The 22821-nt window shown below is 42.2% G+C and overlaps 1 protein-coding gene and 1 long non-coding RNA gene across 3 annotated transcripts; both read left to right on the plus strand.

Moving 5' to 3' along the window:
* The first annotated feature begins 1508 nt into the window (after window positions 1–1508).
* LOC119914851 lies at window positions 1509–7991 on the plus strand. Of its 2 annotated transcripts, XM_038734398.1 has the most exons (6): window positions 1509–1565; window positions 2667–2862; window positions 2959–3072; window positions 3874–3952; window positions 6221–6403; window positions 6908–7991. In XM_038734398.1, the coding sequence occupies exons 2-6, from the start codon at window positions 2853–2855 to the stop codon at window positions 7125–7127; spliced, it is 606 nt and encodes a 201-aa protein (XP_038590326.1). In that variant the 5' UTR covers window positions 1509–1565; window positions 2667–2852; the 3' UTR covers window positions 7128–7991. The 2 variants fall into 2 exon arrangements, with proteins under 2 accessions (XP_038590326.1, XP_038590332.1); XM_038734404.1 differs by lacking the exon at window positions 3874–3952 and having other exon boundaries at window positions 6908–7086.
* A 1325-nt stretch (window positions 7992–9316) lies between these two features.
* LOC119914868 lies at window positions 9317–14678 on the plus strand. Its single transcript, XR_005446853.1, has 2 exons — window positions 9317–9430; window positions 14264–14678. It is a non-coding gene; the product is annotated as an uncharacterized LOC119914868 (long non-coding RNA).
* The last annotated feature ends 8143 nt before the right edge of the window (window positions 14679–22821 follow it).

Consider the following 22821-nt stretch of genomic DNA (forward strand, 5'->3'; position numbering starts at 1 on the left):
CAAATATCCAGCAAGCATGGCATTGTATTTAAAGTTTGGATTGTTATTCATACAATAGTTGCAGCTCCATGCAAGTAGACCCTATCAAATGTGACCCAGTTGTAGAAACAAGTGCTTCACCAGGAGTGTGGTGATCCAAAATTAATAAAGTAGATATAAACCTGAAAGCAATGTGATTTTAAGCAGCAACCCAAAACTTTTGAAGACAGCACAACAATAAACATTGCACATTGGTTCAGGGCTCATATAACTTCAAGATCGTATAAACGGTTGTCAAAATCTCTCAAATGTCACAATGATACTATGACAGTTGAGCTTAGATAAAAGCAGGTTGTGAGATTGGGTATCTAATTCAACATCTAAAGCTCAAGAGCTCCATGACCAAATTTGAAGTTTTTTCTTCAGGGCTATAACCTTACATGTTATACCAAGTGAGCTACTAGGCCACCTAATAGCCCTGAAATGTTTGTCATAGCAAAGTTGTATCATCCACACTGGCCCTCTACAGATCACTCAATTTAGTTTCCATGAGACGCAGGCATTGCAAACATAACTTCTTTTGGAAATATGCGCCATAACAGTGCAGTGACAGTCAGACAAATGCCAAAACAAGTGTCCTATCTGGCAGCCATCATTGGCAGTGCGGTTTAGGTAGCCATCAAGGGCAAGTCCTGTTTTGATTTCCTAGACTGCTTGGTTAAAGTAAAGCAGTTATAAATATTTGTTTTGTCTTTTGGTGTTTTTGGAGCAAACTTGCTTTATACATGACAGGCAATTACCTACTTACCTGTTCTGGTTCACGGATGGCTTGGCTGTTGTGAGGGACCTCCCGCTGTTTTGGTGGCTTGGTGATCAAGCACAGATGATAAAGTTTTAATAACTGGTGAATCACATTGAAACCTCAAATAGATTTTACCTAATCTATCAAGGATAATGGTTGGGACATTACACTTATTATGTTTAATTTCAATGCGTACATTTGGGGATAGTAGCACAGTAATCCTTGAAGGGACCCCTTTTTAATTTGCTAAGAAACCATATAATAAAGGTCAATTAAAATATCTACTGTGTAGTGTTTCTGGCCATAAGGGGTTGAGTGGCATTGGCCCATGTTTATCATACATATTATACACCATCCAGAACATCTCTTAATCACCAATAATTTTCTTTTACTCTTACCTTCAGGATAAAATTATCACGGACCAATAGCATTCCTGCCTCTGGATTTTAGACACTAACTCTAACATAATAATAATAAACAACCACAACAATAATAATGATAATAATACGATGAATGAATTTAATAACAATAATAACAGAAAATGTACTTGCACAAATTATTTGTACATTTTCATAAAGTTGTAGATTTTGAAATAACTTGACTTGCTCGTGTTTTTTACATACATAGTTGCAGGTCTATCTTCAAACAAATTTGAAACACATTTCTAGCCAATCACTGTAAGGCCACTCCTCAGCGGAAAGATACAGGAGTAAGTTGCCTGTCGGACACCTTTCATCTGTACGTCGAAGGTTACAAGTTTGGTGGACGGTGACCGTGAGCAGAGGTTAGGAAAATGTATATCAATTTTGGCTATAAGAACGTTAGTTAGTTAGTATGCTTTGTAAGTTTTATTTTTTTTTCAGTGGCACAGAGTTTGTATTGTCAAATTTCTTGTCAGAATTGATTTTGTGAACTGGCGCCTTTTCCCACCTAGCTTAAAATTACGTTACTTTAAGTTTGACTGCATTGCAATACTAATGTGACAATGATGTAAGAGTTAGTCTACAGAGATTAAATCAGGGGAATATACCTAGTAAAAAGTAGTGACGTGAATAAAATCGCGAGTTTTTCGACTCTGGAGCAAAAGCTCAGTGACGTTACTCGGTATCAGAAAGTGTTCCCCCGGTTGCGTGACCGCGTGTGCATTCAGCGGTGAAGCGGACCTTCGACTTCACCAAAGTAAATGGAAAAATATAACATGTGGATTGTTTAATCGAACGTTTTAGTATTGTTGTTTTATGAACGAGTTTTTTGCAGAGCAAACTAGCACTTGGCTTATTTGTCAAAATAAAGGCTTTTATTCTTCTGTAACGTTATCGAACTTCTTATTCATTCCACTGAATGTCTAAACAAGACGACTAGTTATATATTTTCCCTCGTAAAGCAAACATTTATTTTGCGATAGTCTGATGATGTGATAACTGACCAAGGAGTTGATTTCTTGGTCATCCGTGTTAAGTTACTTTTTAAAAGCTGGATCCAGACCCGCTGTAACTTTTTGTAAGGAAACTGCATCTACTAATATCTACGCCGTCCATACTTTAAAATCAAGATCATTGTAATCAGTTTAACACTCTTTTATATTATATATTATATATAATTATATATCTATATTTTAAATATACAGTTACTGTTACTTATTTATGGCATGTGCCTGGATATTACAATGTGCCACAGATGAGCCTGTTCATGGGAAGCTGTAATGGAAATATTTTTTTCCCTCAGTAATAGTAATTTTATGAATTTGATGCATTTAAAGCATCCACCACTGAGTAGTTGATGTATGATGAAACTTGTAGTTAATTTGGAATTGTCTCTATATTGTTTGGAGTAATTTATGTTTTTAAGTTAATGTTTAAATTTATTTTAATATGCTTTGTTTCAGGATGGCTTGGGTTAGGGCAGTGTGGCAAGAAAGGAAAAGGCAAGAAGAAGGGACGGTGCCAGACAGCTGGGTAGACAGAAAAAAATGTTACTGTTCTGGCCAAATATTGCAAATGCAACATGACATTTGAAGGAACGCTGCAAACCATCTGAGGGTTGGAGAAAGTTTCCTCTTCTGAAAGAGAAGATGAGATCTGGTGGGTACACTTACATGTCACATCTATTATGTGCTTTTTGTCATATGGCAGTAGCTTTTTGCTTTGCCTGTGTTAATTGTTATTTATGATTTGTAGATGACTTTAAAGAATGTGACAACTGCGACTTCACAAGTAGTACAGAAGCTGAAGAAGGGGCACTGGAAGCAAAAAGAAGAAGGAAAAATAAGACATTTGAAGATTGTGTGACAGGTAATCTTTTAACTTTGTACTATGTCAATCATTCACTTTTATACTCAGGTATTAATCAACCAATTCATACCTCTTTTAAAATAGGTATTCATGCATGTCTTGCAGATGTATCGCAATAGACCACTGTTAATGGATTTTCATGAACTCTTTCCTTGTCGCCCTGTTGACAGTGCAAGACGTTCAAAATTAACATATCCATTTAGCATGAATTTGTTTGGACTATACTATCAAGAGTAAGCAATGTCACCATAACAACAAGGCCACAATAAGGAACTAATGCCAGTTTGATATCTTGAAGTGAACTGGGTAGATTGATATTAAATTTCATAAGCATTCACACTCCTGTACTATTAAACTTGTTAAGTTTGGTCATTGAATTACCATGCTGTTGCAGAGTTCTGTAACTGACTTTGATTATGCAAATATGCTTAGACCGGCAACTTCATAGGCCACTTCATCTGTAGTAGTGTAGACTTATAAATTATTAAATTTATAAGATAAATATTTAACGACTGTTAAAGACATCTGTTATCTTTTCTTTTTTCCCCCTCTAATTCACTTTTCTACTTTTCCTTTCCCTGCTTCCTCCAACATACTTTCTGGTGGAAGAGTGACGGTAGAAGAGGATGGGAAAGTAGCAATAAAAAGGATGCATGCATAATTGTACACACCTACGTCTCTTCTATCACAACTGCCTTCCTTTCATGCACTGAACCAGCTGAGCACAATCAGTGAAAACAGCACCTTTTTGATTTCTTTCTGGAGCAGAATGAATTTTTTGAATTTTTTTTCTTGAACTAGATGATAGTGGTCACAGTGAGGTAGAATTTGATGAAGAAGACATCCAAGGAAATTGTCGACATCTCAACAGTGATGTTAGGTTAGTTCTTTGTTTTCTCCCCTGTAATGGGGAGACTACTTGTTATGAGGATATAAAAACAGCAACAAAAAAAGTTACAAATTACCTACAGAATGTCAATTCAGATTGCTTTATTGGCACGAAAGGTTCAAGAACAATGTTGCCAAAGCATCAAAATACAATTTGTCCAAATTTTTTGGAAGCACACAATAACAGTACAGTGTTTCCCCGAGTATATTATTCAGTAGATATACCTATATGCGTGACACACACCCTGGACCCACTCACACTAGCTGTCTCGTGATTTAAGTTCAAACGTTTCAACATTACTCAGAATGTAAAGACAGATGAGCTCTATGAAAATCAACCTCTGTTGCTGTTGCTGGAGTCTACAGAGGGCTCTGTGTGCAGGCTTCCACCGCCGCAACTAGCGGAGCGTCTCAAATCGGAAAACTTTCAAGTACATTTTTGGTCCGCTGTCACTTTTCGTAAAACTGTCAATATTCGAAATCTACACAGCTGATTTCTTACCTCAGAACTTCTCAGAAGTGTATTTAGTTAGAAATAACGTATGAAAATTGTAAAATATAAAACTTTCTGTTGCTGGCCTCTGTCTGGCACACGCAATGATGATGCATTGAATAGTGACAATTCTCTCTGACCAATCAGTAGTCCACTGTGTTTTCATGTCACATTTTAGTATCGCCTCAGATCGCTTGGAACCTCGACGGAGGTGATACAAAAAAAAGGATTTGGAAGCCGGCAATGGTACAACTTTTCCACAATGGAAAACCAAAAAAAGGTTTCTTGGTCTTGAAAAAATGCAGCATTTCTTAAAGCGATACTATGCGATTCTGCAGAGAGTTTGTTGATATTTGAGTCCAACTGCCAAACAAACATTCCCCTCCCCTCAGTGCTCCTTCAGAAGCTCCTCTCCCTGAAACTCATGAACGCCATTGCCATGGTAACCATGTACTTTGCTGAAATATAGCAGAATCCACAGCGTCTGCTGTCTGAAAGCATGTTAGCCTCAATAAGAGGGCATGTTTTAGCAGCACTGTAGAAGGTGTGACAACAAGCCTGACAATATTTAAATATGTATTGAAGCAAAATACTTTTCTAAGCATAAATCTAAGACACAGAGTGTAGTTTATTTATCGGTAGGGTAGGATACCACTATCCATACTTAACTATTATTTGGTGACGGTTATTTGGAAAAACCAGCCCCAACGGGCATAAGGTAGGCCTGCACGGTATGAGGAAAATATTCAATTAAAATATTTATAGGATTAGACTTTAATGTTTTAAATAAAGCTAAATGTTTCTAGACCAGCAATATTAATGTTCACAACAGCAAAGTCACTAAGTCCTTGCTACAGACTTTCTATTTAGCTTGTTTTTAACATTTGGCTAATTACCAAGCTTTGTTTGTGCTCAATTTACGGACCCAGGGGCTGTGTAGGAAAACCAGATTTTTTTTTTAGAGCACACGAAAAACTGAATATTCAGCAAATTTAACAAAGTGTATAGTATAAGAATCGCAAAGTATCCCTTTAATTGACACACTATAATGTTAACCTATCAGTGTTTCCCTCAGGATGGAGTTGCAGCAGCGGAGGTGAAGCAAAAGTTTTGTCTGAATATAAAACCCCAACAGAACATGCTGAGCAGCATTGCTCTTGTGTCCAATATTTTCTTCCGCTTGCGTTCACAGTCACTTTTTGACGCTTGGACAATAAAACACTCGTTACACACTTCCCGGTTCCCTACAGGAGTTACGCTGCTCTTATAACATCACCTGTCACATAGAAGTTTCTGACAAAGCAAAAGCGCTTGAGGCTATCTTTTGTTGTTTCATAGCGGTTGGCATCACCGCCACCTACTGGATTAAACAGTGCAAAATATTTACACCCAAAGTGATTCCATTCACAACTATAGTCTGTCTAGTTATTTTCAAGTTATTCTATTTGTAGTTTTGTGTCTGTAGCAGCATTCTCGTGAGCCCCCAGTGAAAACATTTGTAGCACATAATGCAATGATCGTAGGAAATTTTTGTAGCACCGGTCATGATTCAGCAGCGGCGCACAGACCCTATATCCTGAATGGATATAGGGGAAACACTGCAGTAATATGAACTTTAACACAACATTATGATATATGTACACACACACACACACACACACAGTGTGTTCATGCATGCTTGTGCTGTGTGTGTCTAAGTCATGTATTGTCTTTGCTTTAAAAGAGGATTAAATTACATTGACTAAGGAATAAGACATTTATTAACAGAGCTAGAACTTCCTGCTGCTCCGAGGAAGCTGGAACATGTTCAAGAGCGAGAGTCTCCAGTAAGGTCCGAATATGCAAGCTCGCCATCATCATCTACGTCATCCAGGCGATCAAGCTCTGGCTCTACAGTCATTCCGCTCATTCGGGGAAAGCAGATCTCAAGAGCAAAAAAGGGTTTTTCAGGTCCTTATTTAGTCTTAAATTCACTTTTATAAATATTTGACCTTAAAGTGATAGTTTGGGTTCATACCCATATATCTATACAAATGTAATAGATCCACCAAGTCTGAGCCATCAGCTCCTTCTCTTTTATGAGAGCTTCCCATTGGGTGTGTTCCTCCAAAATAAATTAAGTGGATCTGGACTAGCAAACAACACAAGAGCTGAACAATGAATCCTAAAGTAATGTGTGGTCTTGCACAACCTTCAAAACATTTTTTCAGCTTTGGGTTATTTCTTTAAGTCTTTGTTGTTGGCAGGTTTATATTCACTTAATTTAGTAGAAGAACACTGCCACTTGTTCTTGTCACAGGGGCTGATGGGTCACACTTAAGGATTTATTAAACTTGTACTTAACTGCAATGATAATTTGTATTGGAGAGATTTGTCCTAGAATCTGTCCTAAATTTAGATTGAGCATTTGTCGTGACCTTTACTCTGACTCTTACTTTTCTCGTATTGCCCCAGCAAATTCAGGAGCCCACATCAGAAACGCAGACCAGACCACCATCTCATAGAAGCCTGTCGCACCAAGAAGAACAATGTAGAAGATCAATATCCCCTGTTAGGCAATCTACTCAAGGGACCAGCTCCAGACAACAGACTCCATCAACACAGGGAAAACGCTGCCCATACCCAATGCCAGAAGAAAGTAAGTATATATTATATTAAAAAATACATAGTATAAATACATATATAAAAGTAACAGCAGAACAGAACCAAAGGCTTTCTGTTATCTGGCTTCACTAACCCTTACACCAGTAATCATGATAAGTGGTCACACAAAGGTGGTGGTCAACTCTGTAGTCAAGCCAGGTTTGTCTAATGTAGCAATGAGCACATGCACATTAAAGATGAGGTGTTTGCTTATTTGACCAATCTCAAACAAGTCTGCTGGCAGCAGAGCGGCTTATTTTACTAATGAAGAGCAAACTATAATATCACAGAAATATGAAGAATTTAAACACATAATCCAGGCAACACAGTTGCAGCTGCTAAATACAGGAAGGACAGTTGGCAAAAAAACACAGACTGTGTGGTAAATGGCTTGCATTTATAGAACACTTTTATCCAAAACACTGTCCAAAGACATGCAGGCTAGGTTAATTGCTGACTCTAAAATTGACCCTAGTTGTGAATGTGAATGGTTGTCACGTCAGCTGGGATTGGCTCAAGCCGTGTAGCACAAGTTACCATGATGACATACCCCTGTAAGAAATGAACCTCCTTCGTAGGACTGAAAACCCAGGGTTAACCCTTAAGTTAATCTTGCTAACCCCAAATCCTGTGTAATACAGGTCCCAGGTGAAGTAAATATTTTATTTGAATTGAAAAAAACTACACATTACTGTATGGTGTGCAATAAAAAACAAGTAAAAGGCCAGTAAGAGTATTTTATCAAACTGATGTGTAGAAAGCTATATTTTCAGCTATTTTGCCTGCAGTCTCTTATCCACTGCTGGTATGTTTTACACAACCACAGTAACGTAACGTGATGCATTCTCAGTTGTTTTGCTACTCTACACATCGTGAGAACGGTAGGTGACTGGTTAGCATTATCCAAAACATTGAGTGAAGTCTGAATGCATTGCTCTTGGTATGTGTTCGCCATCAATATAGCTACCGCTGTCAATATTGTACATCTAAATCACACAAATTACAGAATGTTACACCAACAGTTAGGCTACACCAACGTTGGCTTTTTTGTCCTTTGGATAACGTGAGCTACTCATAGACTGTATGAAGCAACTGTGTGTTTGACTTTATTAAATGTTTTTTTGTGAAGCATTTAGCAAGGACATAGGTCTGCATTTGTCTTAATTTATTGACTATGATGCTCAGGTTAGGTATATGTCCAAAAGAAGATAAAAATCTAAATCGTTTAGACCGTTCGGTGTAGCTTTTTCACACCTAAACAGCGTGCAAAGACTTTGCTGTCTGTATGAATTCATCTTAGTTGAATTGAAGTTTATGTAGCGTTACTACGACAGGGTTTCCATCCCTCTCCTGGAGAAAGTTACCCGCTGTCCTGCATGATTTAATCTCTCACAGCTGATTGAAGAAGCTTCAGGATTCATAAGGAGTTAACAGTTTGAACCAGCTGTTTTGGAGCAGGGAAAGATCTAACACATATGGTTATATAAACAGTTTACATTATCCACAGAAAGAAAGTACTCCAATCTTTGGGGGCTCAACACAGCCACTGTTAGCATATCCTAATTTGTGTGATTAAGATTTACAAAAATTGATAGTGGTAGATATTTTGATGGACCATTCCAAGACCCATGCATTCAGAATTTTTAAAAAATGTTTTGCATAATGCAAATCAGTCACTGCTGCCAACTCCTTTTCTAACTGTGTAATCAGTGTATACAGTGAAACAAGTCAGCTCTCCATCGGCTCTGTTCTGTCTGGTCCTCGCCAAACAACGCTCTGAAGCTGTATGCGATATCCGGACAATTTCACTGCTGATAGGCTTTGGCAACATAGTGTCATAAGAAATTCGGGCGACCCAGCGAATGTTGCAACAAATGCATTTTCCACACATGCATTGACTTTGTGTGTAATAAAGAGGCGCGAAACACTGGATTCGCTTTCATTGTGAATACACCATTATGCTTGCTGTTAAAGAGTGGTCACCGACTCCTAAAATGCAGTAGAAGGCTGTAAGAATTATTTATAATACACACACTACTATAAGGTGAAATAAACTACTATAAGGTGATTATCCAATCTTGTTTTGTGTCCTAGACTACAGGCTTTAGAGGTAAGAGGTATTTTGTGCAATTTATATATGTTACATGTTATATAACATGTTTGTTTTTGACAAAGAATTTTCAAAGCTCAACCAGTGAATTATTAGTAAATTTAAAAAAAAATTCTTTTGTATCCATAGGTTGATGACAAATGAGGTTATGGCAAACTTCAATATGAAGGGCGGGAAGGGCAAGCTTGCCTTCACGAAGCTCCGGCTCTTCACTGTTGTTACAGGTAAAAAGCATATATCCTCAGTGTTCCCCTTCGAGGGAACTCGAACTGCGTCGGTTACGACACTATGGGAACGCCTCTAGACGAAGCAGGTCTGAACGTGAATGAAATCACTCCAATCCTATTGGCTTGTTGCTAGAACGGTAAGGTGTGACGGAATAACCGGAGGAGTATAAAGCACACCTGTACACACTCATCATTAGCTTTTTTCTATTCAGCAGGCGCTCTGTATGTTGTTTGAAGAAAGCTCCAGTCCTACTAGCAGTGTGTCTTACCTGAAGAAGAAGTCTACCAGCATGTCCGGCAACCAGATGTACAGAAGGTGTGTTTTTTTCTTGCCCTCGGTACATCACGGATGGAGATTCTCATGAGATATGTGTCTCATGTTTGGGGATGGAGCACGCCCGGGCAGCTCTCGAGGGGGCTGCCTGCGCCCGTTGCGAAGCCCTTTCCGTGCGGGTACTGAGGTACAGCATGGCTCTCTTTTCCTAGGATGGCCGGATGTGTTTTCCCTGCCGTGTGGGCCCTGCGGCCGCTGAGGCGGCTTCACTCATGGGGTTCACAGCGTGATCTGTCAGAGGATTTCGGGACGGCTGAGGCTTTTTCCCGACCTTCATCCGCTGGCTCCGACGCTTCCTTTCCTCGTTCGGGAGCCCGTTCTCGGCTTCTCCCGCTCGCGGTTTGGATCCGGAGACGCTGCAGCAATCCGACTCCGAGGAGGCGGACGTGCTCAGCGCAGTGGACGATGACTTCTGGGTGTCGGGGCGGCGTCATCTGGCGGCGCCTGACTATGACGTGCTGCTGGAGGTGGTGACTAGAGCCGTGGCTAAGCTCAACATCAACTGGCCACAGGAGGAGCAGACACCACAGGCTAGTGGTAAGCTTGATGAAAGGTTTCTTAAGCACCACACGCCACCTCCACGCCGGTCTCTGCCATTCTTTCCTGATTTACATGATGAACTGAGTAATCATGGGGCAGACCCTTCTCTACACGGCTTTCCACACCCCGATCACTGAACTACAGTAATGTGATGGGGGTTAGGGACCGTGGTTATGGGAGGATGCCTCGGGTGGAGGATGCGCTTGCGAGCTATCTCTCCCCTCGACTTGCGTCCTCCCTGGAGAAGCCGGCGTTACCATCCAAACCATGTCGCACCACATCCACGCTCGTGGGGAAGGCGTACATGGCAGCGGGCTAGGCAGGTGCGAGCTTGCACACCATGGCGGTGCTTCAAGCCTACCAAGCCGACCTGCTACAGGAGATGGTTCAGAGGGGGGGTCCCTCTGAGGAAGATCTGGCGGAGCTTCACAGAACCACAAAGCGTTAGACGCAGGGCGAAGCGTTCCGCCAGTACCTCCCTCGCCGGTCTGGACCCAAGGCAGCTGAGGCTGCCAGGCGTAGGTCCCTTCCCTCTACGAGCTCCTACGGAGAGGAGAGGAAGCAGAGTGTCGCTTCTCGGGGGCCCCCCCGAGGAGCTGGGGCAGCGAGACGGCGCTCTCACCCTCGGCCGTCTGAGAGACGCGATCTGAGGACCGTCATCCAGTCCCGACGGAGCTCAGGGAAGACCGGGGTAGGGGAATCTTTGTGCATGACGCACATCCAATCTGAGGATTGGTTCGTCACGATAGATCTAAAGGACGCCTATTTCCAAGTCTCCATCCGTCCTTCTCACAGGAAGTTCCTGAGGTTTGCCTTCGGGGGTGTGGCTTACCAGTATCGGGTTCTTCCATTCGGCCTGGCACTTCCCCTCGCACATTCACCAAGTGTATGGATGCAGCACTGGCCCCGCTGAGGCTCCAGGGCATCCGGATTTCAACTTCATCGACGACTGGCTCATCCTAGCCCAGTCTCGAGAGTTGGCGTTCGGAATCGAGATGTCGTTCTGGCTCATCTGCGGCGTTTAGGGCTGAGGCGCAACGCAAAGAAGAGCGTGCTGGCGCCCACCCAACGGACTACGTTCCTAGGGGTTGTATGGGATTCGACAACGATGCGGGCACAATTGTCTCCGGCACGTGTCGACACCATATTGGCTGCCGTGAAAGGGGTGAAGTTAGGCCACGCCATCACTATGAAACACTTTCAACGAGTGTTGGGACTCCTGGCGGCTGCGTCCAGCGTAATACCATCTGGACTGCTGCACATGAGACCCCTGCAGTGGTGGCTAAGGAACAAGGGTTTTTCCCCGAGGGGAAATCCTCTCCGTCTGATTTGGGTTACGCGCAAGTGTCTTCGTTCCCTATCAGTTTGGAAGGAAACTTGGTTCCTGTCCCAGGGGCCCGTGCTGGGAGGGTCTTGTCGCCGGCTGGTTATTTCGACAGACGCCTCCCTCACGGGCTGGGGCGCGGTCATGGACGGCCGCTTTGCAAGGGGATCCTGGCAGGTGCATCAATCCGAGTGGCATATCAACTGTCTCGAGATGTTGGCGGTGTTCCAGGCTCTAAGGAGTTTCCTGCCCGATCTCCAAGGCCACCACGTCCTGGTTCGTTCCGAAGAGAACAACACAGCGGTGGTGGCCTATCTGAATCACCAGGGCGGTCTGTGCTCGCGCCCTCTGGACAGACTGGCGCGTCAGATCCTCCTGTGGTCCCAGCAGAGGTTACTATCGCTCAGGGCGATGTATCTCCCGGGGACGCAGAATCAGGGAGCAGACCTGCTGTCGAGGCAGGGGCTGAGGCCCGGGGAATGGAGACTTCACCCCGAAGTGGTGGAGCTCTTGTGCGAAGAGTTCGGCCCCATAGACGTGGATCTGTTTGCGTCTCAAGAGACTACGCACTGCCCGCTATGGTTTCTCCCGTTCCTCCAGCCCCGTTGGGTCTGGACGCCATGGTACATTCGTGGCCGAGGCTCCGTCTGTACACTTTTCCCCCAGTCGCTCTGCTACCGGGGTTCTGGAGCGGGTCCGCCAGGACAATGTCGGCCTACTGCTCGTAGCCCCGTTCTGGCCAACCCGGGTGTGGTTCTCGTACATCATGTCGCTCCTGGATGGCTCGCCGTGGCGGGTCCCTCTGAGGAGAGACCTGTTGTCCCAGGCGCAGGGCCGGGTTCTTCACCCTTGCCCCGCCATATGGCAACTGTGGGTCTGGCCCCTGAGGGGGCACAGTACCTAGAGGTGGGTCTAACAGCCGGAGCAGTCGAGACCCTCCTGAGCTCCAGGGCCCCGTCCACACGGAGGATGTACGGCCTGAAGTGGAGTGTTTTCTCCACTTGGTGTAGGGAGCGGTCGGTGGACCCTGTTACCTGCCCGGTGGTTCAAGTACTTGAGTTCCTCCAGGACTGGTTCTCTGCTGGTCTTTCCCCTTCCACCCTCAAGGTGAACGTGGCAGCTATTTTCCACACCCCTCTGAGGGAGGGGTCCTTGGGGAAACTTCCCTTGGTTGATGAGACCTGCGACTCGGTCCAAGGTTCCCACTTGGGATCTGGCAGTGGTTCTTGGGGCGTTGGCTGAGGCCCCCTTCAAACCCCTGGAGTCAGCTGAGGCTAAGCACTTGACCTTCAAGATGGCCTTTCTCCTTGCTATCACCTCTCTGAGGAGGGTGGGGGATCTCCAAGCGCTTTCGGTTTCCCCGCAAAGCCTGGAGTTTGCCCCGGGGAATATTAGGGCTATCCTGCACCCTCGTTCAGGATACATCCCTAAAGTGCCTTCTTGTGCGGCAGGGTCCACAGTGCTGCAGGCATTTCATCCTCCACCTCATGTGACGGCGGAGGACGGGAGACTTCATCTGCTCTGCCCTGTCAGAGCACTGAGTATTTACGCTCTGAGGTCCTCCCGTTGGAGGAAGGCTGACCAGCTGCTAGTGTGTTTTGGGTCTCCCAGGGCCGGGCTCCCTGCATCCAAACATACTATTAGCAACTGGATTGTTCAGACTATTTCCCTGGCCTGTCAGGTGCGCGGTTTGCCTTCACCTGTGGCTGTGAGGGCTCATTCTACCAGAGGCATGGCGGCCTCTCGAGCCCTCCTTTCCGGGGCCTCTTTGCAGGATGTTTGTTTAGCGGCTGGCTGGGCCACTCCGCACACATTCATTCGGTTTTACAGTCGTGACCTTCCTTCGGCACCTGGCACTCGTGCGCTCTCCTCTTAGTCGTGCCACTTTATTGCACACAGGGGCAGGCGGGGTTTTCGGCACGGTTTAGTGGGTATCTCGTTCCCATAGTGTCGTAACCGACGCAGTTCGAGTTCCCTCGAAGGGGAACGTCTCGGGTTACGTATGTAACCCTGGTTCCCCGAGAAGGGGAACGAGACACTGCGTCGGCCCGCCGCACGTCTCTCCCCGCCTGAAGCGCCTGCTTCATAGTTTAAGCTAATGATGAGTGTGTACAGGTGTGCTTTATACTCCTCCGGTTATTCCGTCACACCTTACCGTTCTAGCAACAAGCCAATAGGATTGGAGTGATTTCATTCACGTTCAGACCTGCTTCGCCTAGAGGCGTTCCCATAGTGTCGTAACCGACGCAGTGTCTCGTTCCCCTTCTCGGGGAACCAGGGTTACATACGTAACCCGAGACGTCTTCTAGTGTCTATTTTGGGGGTTTAGTGAAAACCAGTAACCACAGTTGCCACCTATTAACAACCTGGTCGCTACCTGCAAGAAATGTCAGATTTTCACAGCACTAAATTGTTTTCTACTGTAAACATGCTGAATAGATGTCTTTAAAACAAAGAAATATGCCGGCATTCAGTTTTTTCTGCCAGTATGTTGCCAGCTGCTTGCAGTTTAAGAACACCATCTAAAGTAAAGGCCCTTGAAAATGTCTGCATCTTAATGTTTTTACTGCTTACTGTATTCCATTATCTTCTATATGCCCTAAAGATTTACAGTTTCAAATATTCTTTACAGAGAGTATTCAGAGGACGACTGCAGAAACGGAGGCAAGCATTGCAGCGGCTGTCGCCTTCTGTTTGAAATATGCCCCAGACGGGGGGGCGGAGGTGGAAGAAAAAAGAAACTTTCTAAAATTTAAATCTTTTTAGTTCATAAGTGGGGTCTGAGACAGTTCGTTGAGTTTTGTTAAAAATGTAGTTTCCATTCATTTTTCAAACATTATACCTGCTAAACACCAGCATGTTAGCATTGACATTTTTTGAGAGTATTTGAAGTATTTTTTAGGTTTGGATTGGCGTTGGGGCTGTGCTTGATTATCAACCACATAACAATTTTGGTGTTGGCTGTTGGCCTATCTAAGATTGTGTATATTGAATTTACAATTTACAATAAAAACAAAGCTCTGTAAAAGTTTGTCATGCCAACAAAATCCAAACTAACTAAATTTTTTTTTGTCCAATGTCTGTCCTACGTTTGTGGTTGACAAACGTAGGACAGACATTGTCAATCCAACATTAGGTTTTGACATCAACACGATTTTTATTCTCAACTAAAATCGAACATCTGTCCAACGTTAGAGGTCGATGTCGATCCAACATTGGATTTTGACGTCAAAAAGATTTTAATTCCGAACTCAAATCTGTTCGACGTTGTAGGTTGATGTCAACATGACTTTATTTCCAACAACAATCCAACGTCGGTCAAACGTTGTAGGTTGATGTCAATCCAACGTTGGGTTTTGACGTCAACCCGATTTTCATTTCCAACTAAAATCAAATGTCTGTCCAACGTTGGAGTCCAATGTGAGTTTGACGTTGGACTGACGTCCGGTGCCTCCTGGGATAAATGTAGTGAAGTAAAATGTACAATATTTCTATCTGAGGTGTAGCAGAGTAGAAGTAGAAAGTGGCATGAAAGAAAATACTCAAGTAAAGTTCAAATAGCCTACTTGTACATAAGTACATTACACAAGGAAATTCCCCTTTTCTGAACTACTGCATTTGACTCACAGACTTCTTTTTTTGTTACTTTGCAGATAATAATTTTGCACAAAAACAAATAAGCAATGGTAAAAGAAGTATCTAGATTGTTTAAGTAGAAATACCACAGAATAATTCACAGAGCATCCAAGTTGTCAGTTAAACTAAGAAAGTACCATAGTCATTTAATTTACTCTCGGGACACTGGGGACATGTCCCCATCAGTACTTGACATGGCAAATTCAAAGTCCTTGTTAAAAATATTTTGCAGTGAACAAGAACAAGAAATGTTAAATTGCAAATGAAAATGATTGGAGAAATATTTATTTGCACAATAAAAAAACATGCAATGCAATATAAATATAGAAGAAACAAAGTGCTTTGTCCAAAAAATATATTACTGCATTATATTTCATTTTATATTTTGAATTGTCACCTGCCACCTGGATTTTGTGTATCCCTTTATATAAATAACCATAAATTGGTGCAGAAAATATCACCAGAATGCAGGAAATTAACAAAATGCTCAAAACTTTCTGGGGGGAGAACCCCAAGCTATATTTCATCTTGAATATTTATTCCAAATAGTGTTAAAATATCTTATCACATTTTCAAGAACTCAGTATTCTGAGCTAAGCGTGTTTTCCCTGAGCCCTTATGTTCCCACCACTTTTTAACACAGAGACACCCTTGGAAAGTACTATCAGCAAAAAATACATTTTTTAAAAAGAAACATTAAATTAAGCATGCAGAAAGGCCTCTTATTAGTGCCACATAATTAAAATTTTATTTACTGATGTCCTAACATGTAACATTTGTATTGACCAGCTAGACAGCATTGAGCTCCATTTTGCCTATTTTACATCCTGTAAGAACGAAACTCATTTTATCGACGCTTTCAGCGGTAACAATATAAACAAATGGTACTGTGCATTGGTTTCGGATGCCTCACACGGTTCGTGCTCGGGCCCTAAATAGAATTAACTCTGGAAAGGTAGTTGTGATATGATGATATGATGTGACATAGGCTAAGGGCAGCTCTGCTAGTAACACCATGTCCTGTAATCATCAGCAATCTGTAATTTTCCCACATTTATAGGCACTTTCCTCGTGCTTTTGCTCTTACTCTCTTGTGCATGTTTTCTCCACACAGCTCGGCCACGCACACTCACACACTGACTGAACGCTATGTTGATGTGCATGCGATCAGTCGCGTATGATGACAGAGATCATACCACCAGGTTAAAAGCAGGCGGGAGGCTGACGGTCTACAGTTCTGAGGCTTGTTCATTAAGGCGACTGGGCGACGCACTGCCAAGCTGGGAAAGGCAGGAGATTTTTCTCACACTTTCTACCACACTGTTAGTTAGCTGTGACTGTTTTTGTCAGTTTGTCTCTGAATATCGCTGTCCAATCAGCATCAAGTCGTGTTCCGTGGAGTCCCGCCTCTTTTGGTGCGATTTCAGATTTCAGTCAAAGCAAGACAAAACCCGAGCAAGCCTTAGCAGTAAGGCACACTGAAAACATGGTGTGGAGCTTTTCATTATAGACCCCATGGCTCTTCCTAGAGAGGTGGGGCCTCTGCGAGATACCTGCCTATTTTTTTATTTAATGTAGCCATTAATTAGTTCTACTGGTGTAAATATCTTCTCTGATGTTTCCTTTTTGGACCGTCTTAAAACCCCGTTCCTGTAATATTATACTCCCTTAAATCCTAATTCTCCTATTCTCCTTAAAAACAATAATTCATCTTTATTGTCAGTTAACTGTATAAACACGTTATCTGAGGGTACTATTTCGTAGTCATATATTTTTAAAAACATTTATGTGTTAAAAGACACCAGTAAAACTTAAGAGTGTCTCTGGTCATATATCAGTAGCTTCCAAATTTATAGGCCCTGTTTTTAAAAAAATGATCTATGTCTCTATAACCATAAGTTCTGTCAGAGGTATGGAGATCTATGTCCCCATACATCTGGGTTCTCCTTTCCCACTGAGTAGTAAAGTCCTACAATATATCTCAAGTGCATGTGCTTTTAGTTGCATTCCCTTTTTGACCCATCCCTATTACACACATTCCACAAATTCCACAGAACACTTCTGAGACTTTGGTCTTATGCAGAGGGTATAGCAGCACCTCAGAGTTCAGTTTAACACTCAGATCTACCTATTGATGTTACATGCTTTTACAAATGTCTGAAAAACATAAGGCATAACATACTGATAGATGATACATTGAGTAAATGATACATTCTGGATAAATGAAATGTATTAACTTGGATAAATTATTCATTCTTACTCAACATTCCCCCCTTTGTGACTAGAAAGTCACACCTTCAACATTGTCACTCCATCAATCATATCATGCAAATCAAGGTTATCACAATTCGGGTAAGGTCCGGTGAAAACTCGGTTCAACATGTGCATCTAAATGCATAATAGCACACCCTGGCACATGGATCCTTCTTCTAAACTTTCCTATACATTTCTGTGATTTCTTTCTGTTTTCACTGGATTAATATGTGGAGGTTACACTTTTCATTTATATTGATTAATATGATATAACTTTTCCTGATATAAGGAGATTACATTTATCACATACTGACTACAAGACTACTCAAACTACCATGGTGCTTTTATACTGTACCATTTTCTACTTAATAAACTACTTAATATGCTATAGTACTTTATATCGTACATTATCACTATTCAGTATATAAAAGTGGAATACATAAGATAGAATATACTGTAAATAATTGTCATTCGTGAAACATATCTATGCGGTGAGCTGTTTTTGTTCGATTAACATATTTTAGCAAGCTAGAACTACAACATTTCATAGGACATTCTCATGTTTTTAGAGAAGGCACAACATTCGCCAAGTGACAGTTGCATAGTGTATTTCTCAATGTCCCCGTATTGTAATATGGTATGGTAAGCATTCGACAGTCATCTTGATGGCAACCTTCAATAAAGCATCCGGTGTAGTAACGTTCATCACATACTTTAGATCAGGGGTATTCAATTAGATTTCACAGAGGTCTAGTTAGAGAAAATTTCCTGAAGCAAAGGTCCGGAACATCAAAACGACGAACTTGCGTAATCATTCAGTACTATGACCTATAGTTGTATCAACACATTTTTAGTCAACAATGGACTGTCAAATCAAATAATATTTGATTCACCAAACTGGAAGGATAATAAATAATAACTATTCAAATAATAAATTCTAAATTTAAGTAAACTAAATTAAAGTGCCTAATTTTTAGAAAAAATGTAATAAAAAGTGTAGCTTGAAGTGATGAAGTGCAGTCTTAACCAATTTTATAATAAACACTCATACACATCATAACAAATGAACAGCTGTAATACCTCCTCTTCTCTTTCATTTCCTCTTACAGAGCTACCACTTTCCTACTTTCTGTTGTTCAGTGAGAAACGTGAGCTCCAGCTAGCATATTGGAGATCTATGAGATATTCTGGTTTTGAACTGCCCATGGGAGGAATGTACATGTAACTATCTGTACATTCTTCATTAAAAGTCATGTGAAATCTCTTATCTTTCGTCTCCTCAATTCGGGTGTGTTTCCAAAACGTCTCTGGTGAATCTCGCAGACTCGACTCGCAAGCATCGGTATGCACAGATTTGATTGGCTGAGCAGCGTCACATGAGACGATTGGAGCACATGCGATTGGTCTGTGAGTTTCCTGGTCCTCTAAACCAGTACAGTAAATGCTAGAAAAGCTGCGCGGGTTAAAATAGAAACGCTCCGTCACGAGGTAGTAAGTCTCAATAATAAATGGAGGACGACGGCTGGGTCCGGATCCGGACCACGGTCCATCTATTAGTGACCTCTGGTGTAAGGGATGTGGTGAAATTTACATTTACTCATTTGGCAGAGGCTTTTATCTGAAGCAACTTACATTTGAGGAACAACATACAAGCATCAACAAAGCATCAAATACAGATCTACAACTGACAATACATTCTAGTAAGAGCAGCAATAAATACTAGTATGAGCTCATAGTACATATCACATCAGTGGGGTAAATACCTAGGGAATGAAGTAAGAGTTAAAAAGTGCAATCAAAACAAAAAAGTGCAATCAATACAAGATCATTGTAGGGGATAGAAGAAGAAGAGCACAGGAAGTGCATAGAGATGTTTATAAGAGGAAGTGTTCTCGGAAGAGATGAGTTTTCAAGAGCTTCTTGAAGTTAGAGAGGGACGCCCCTGCTCTGATGGCGTGTGGTAGCTCGTTCCACCATCGTGGTGTCACAGATGAGAACAGGGACTGGGATTGCTTTGTGTGAAGGGATGGCAGAGCCAGGCAGCGTTCGTTGGAGGAGCGTAGCGGCCAAGAAGGAACTTAAGTTTGTATTATGGAGTTTAGGTAGATGGATGCAGACCCACTAGTCGCTCTGTATGCAGCGTCAGTGACTTGAATTTGATTCTGGAGGCCACGGGGAGCCAGTGGAGGTCAATGAGTAATGGAGTGACATGAGTCTTTTTGGGCTGATCAAAAACCAGACACGCTGCTGCGTTCTGAACCATTTGTAAGGGTTTCACTGCACAAGCTGGGAGACCTGCTAGGAGGGCATTGCAGTAGTTGAGGCGACAGATAACCATGGCCTGTACTAGAAGCTGGGTGGCGTACTGAGTGAGTATAAAACATGATAAGATGCCTGGTTTGTTTGTACCTGTTTATCTTCAATACAAAAAACGTTGAAGCGGAACTAAAAGCTCCTGCACTTCTGTTATCTGAACTTCAACTGTGTGACATCCGGCGGAAGTAAACAATACAAGCATGAGCGTTAGCAGTATGTATTGAATCCGCTGGAAGGAGTTATTGTAACTATTGTCTAATTATTTCATTTGTAATGAAGCAACAATGTATTCAGTTGAGAGTTTGAGAGAGTTTGTCAACGACTATCTGCTGCTGCTGTAGAAGTATTTTTAAAAACACTACTACAGGGCTGCCAACTTTTCAGTTTAGTTTGGAGTGAGATTCAGTATTGGAGGTCGGTGCATTTTATGAGTTATAGGTCTTCTGTGAAATTTCCTCCTGCATCACTCTTTAATCGTCAAGAACCCACATTCCTATTTTAAAGTATGTATAGATATTTAATTGCCAAGTCAATAGTCAGGGGCAGTTTAGTGTGATCAGCATAGGCCTACTTGCCAACCTCCAGACATCATAGTCTAAATTTGAGGACCAAAATTAACCTGTAATCTGAGAATCTTCCCCCCAGAAACTGTCAAAATTAGAGTTTTTCTTGCATTGTAGAAAATTAATGTAGTATTTTAGTTGTTAATTGCAAGAGCATAGGTTTTCCTATAACAATGGAGGAGATCTGTAACTAGTGGGGTGTCTGGGGGTCCTCCCCCTGAAAATTCTGAACATTAAACACTTTATTCCTGCATTCTGGTGAAATTTTCTGCACCAATTTATTGTGGCAATGCTTATTTAGGCCATGTAAAGGGAAACAGAAAACTCAGGCGGCAGGTGACAATTGCAAATTTATAAAATATAACGCAGTAGGTCTATAAGGCTTTCAAACATTCTGTATTTCTTTCTTTCATGATTTAGTCTTCCCTCCTCTTTTGTGTCTTCGGTTTGGGGAGGTAATCTCTTTAAATATGCATATGGAACTACTGAAACCAATGATCAGTGGCATTTTTATATCTACAAAATTGGTGGGAAACCAACCATTTCAAAAGAAACACTCTTTCTTGCTACTGATGAGTTTTTTTTTTTTAACAATTCAACAGCATTGCTCCACAAAACACTTGAGGCTTGCTTAAACCAGGCCTTAAACATAGGCCAACACAGCGGGGGTAGAGACACAGAGCTATTACACAAGTTACATTGCGCCTGTCATAAACCTAAATTACAAATGCATGCCAACACAACCTAGCTCAGAACAAATCAACACCACTGAAGGCCACAATGAAGTGCGCAGGCAACTTTTTAAGGATACAGACCAACTCCATGACACAACATTATTGTTATTATAACACATGACTGCAGAAGCTTAACATATAAGCATGGATGCACTGACACTCGTCTCCATCTGATGTTATATTATCAGTCGATCCCGTCCAACAGTATGGCCAATGCACAGACCAGCACCACAAAGTCAGGATGATAAAATATGCTTTCACTCACCACAGCAATGACTCACATGAGGAGAAAGACAGCACGACGGTTCCTCTGGGCAAACTTCTCAATGACTTTGGGTGTTATATTCTGGTCTTTATACTCACAGACTGCAGAATATCTTTTTATCACCCAACGGGTGTTGGTTTATTAAGCAACAAGTTTGAACACATACGTAGTGGGTTAATGGTACTACAGCATAACATGCAAGCCTCTGCGTGCAATCTCTAAAACAGTCAGTGCTGTGGCCTTAAGATTACCAAAGTGCCGCACTGTAGCACATTCACCCATGCTAAACAATCACTATTGTAACATTGGGGATGAAGTCAGGTAGCAGCTGAATAAGTTGGCTTTCGATGGACGGCATGCGTTGAGTAACGTTAGTGGCTGTCCCGTGGTAATGTCATTACGAGTAGAAGTTTTTGCATACTCCTCGGTTCAGAAAGTCTGTCGACTCGTTGCGGCCCCGCAGTGCTGTTGCACATTTACCACAAAGTAATCACGAGTTATCACGTCTGTTTTCAAATAGCAGACATGAAAAACAGCCTTCTTTTGTATGTTAACGTTAGCCAATGTTTCCTCGAAAACAACTCTAAGTTAAATCCGCGGTTGCTTTTACCAGCAGTTTGAGTGATGACAATATCCTGTGGCTGTTAATTCCAGTTTCTCCTTCAAATTAGGGGTTTCAAACTTCTTTGTTCTAAAACAGTCTTCCCTCGCTCTTCTTGCCAAGGAATGCTGGTGCCAGACAGACAGATAGCCAATTAACTCTGAAATATGAAATGACGCTGTAGTGGGGCTACGGGCAGTTAGCCCCACTTGCCATTCACTGTCTGTACCTCTGTGTGTATATTGTGTAGGCTGCCTCCCTCCCCTCTCTCTCTCCTTACATCTCTCTCTCTCTCACTCACTCACTCACACACACACACACACACACACACACACACACACACACACACACACCCCAACCGGTCGAGGCAGATGGCCGCCCACCCTGAGCCATGGTTCTGTTCGAGGTTTCTGCCTCTTAAAAGGAAGTTTTTCCTTGCCTCTGTCGCCTAGTGCTGCTCTTGGTGGGAACTGTTGGGCTTCTGTAAATAACATCACCGAGTACGGTCTCGACCTGCTCTTTTATGAAAAGTGCTGTGAGATAACTGTTGTTGTGATTTGGCGCTATATAAATAAAATTGAATTGAAATTGAATTAAATTTGTGTGATCTACTTGCATAGAGAAATACTCTGAGCATGCGCATTAAAAAAAAGTCGCAATATGACGGGACTAACTTCTCCATTTAATGAGAATTCATAATATGTTTTACTGCCCTAGTTGTTGTGCATTATGTGATTGCTCTGCTGATATGGTAGTACCCCCTTTAGAACGTCTGACAGATACACAACCTGTTTGGGACGGTATGTTAGGATGAGACGAGGA

Source organism: Micropterus salmoides, unplaced genomic scaffold (assembly GCF_014851395.1).
Source record: "Micropterus salmoides isolate LMB-PRFRI ecotype aquatic unplaced genomic scaffold, ASM1485139v1 Ms_hic_scaffold_1, whole genome shotgun sequence".
NCBI classification, from domain to species: Eukaryota; Metazoa; Chordata; class Actinopteri; order Centrarchiformes; family Centrarchidae; genus Micropterus; species Micropterus salmoides.

What these genes read in the sequence shown, in the direction of transcription:
- LOC119914851 (XM_038734398.1), top strand. An exon ending in ATTTGAAGATTGTGTGACAG is followed by an intron (nt 3,073 to 3,873) that starts GTAATCTTTTAA and finishes TTCTTGAACTAG; the next exon opens with ATGATAGTGGTCACAGTGAG. An exon ending in CATCTCAACAGTGATGTTAG is followed by an intron (nt 3,953 to 6,220) that starts GTTAGTTCTTTG and finishes ATTTATTAACAG; the next exon opens with AGCTAGAACTTCCTGCTGCT.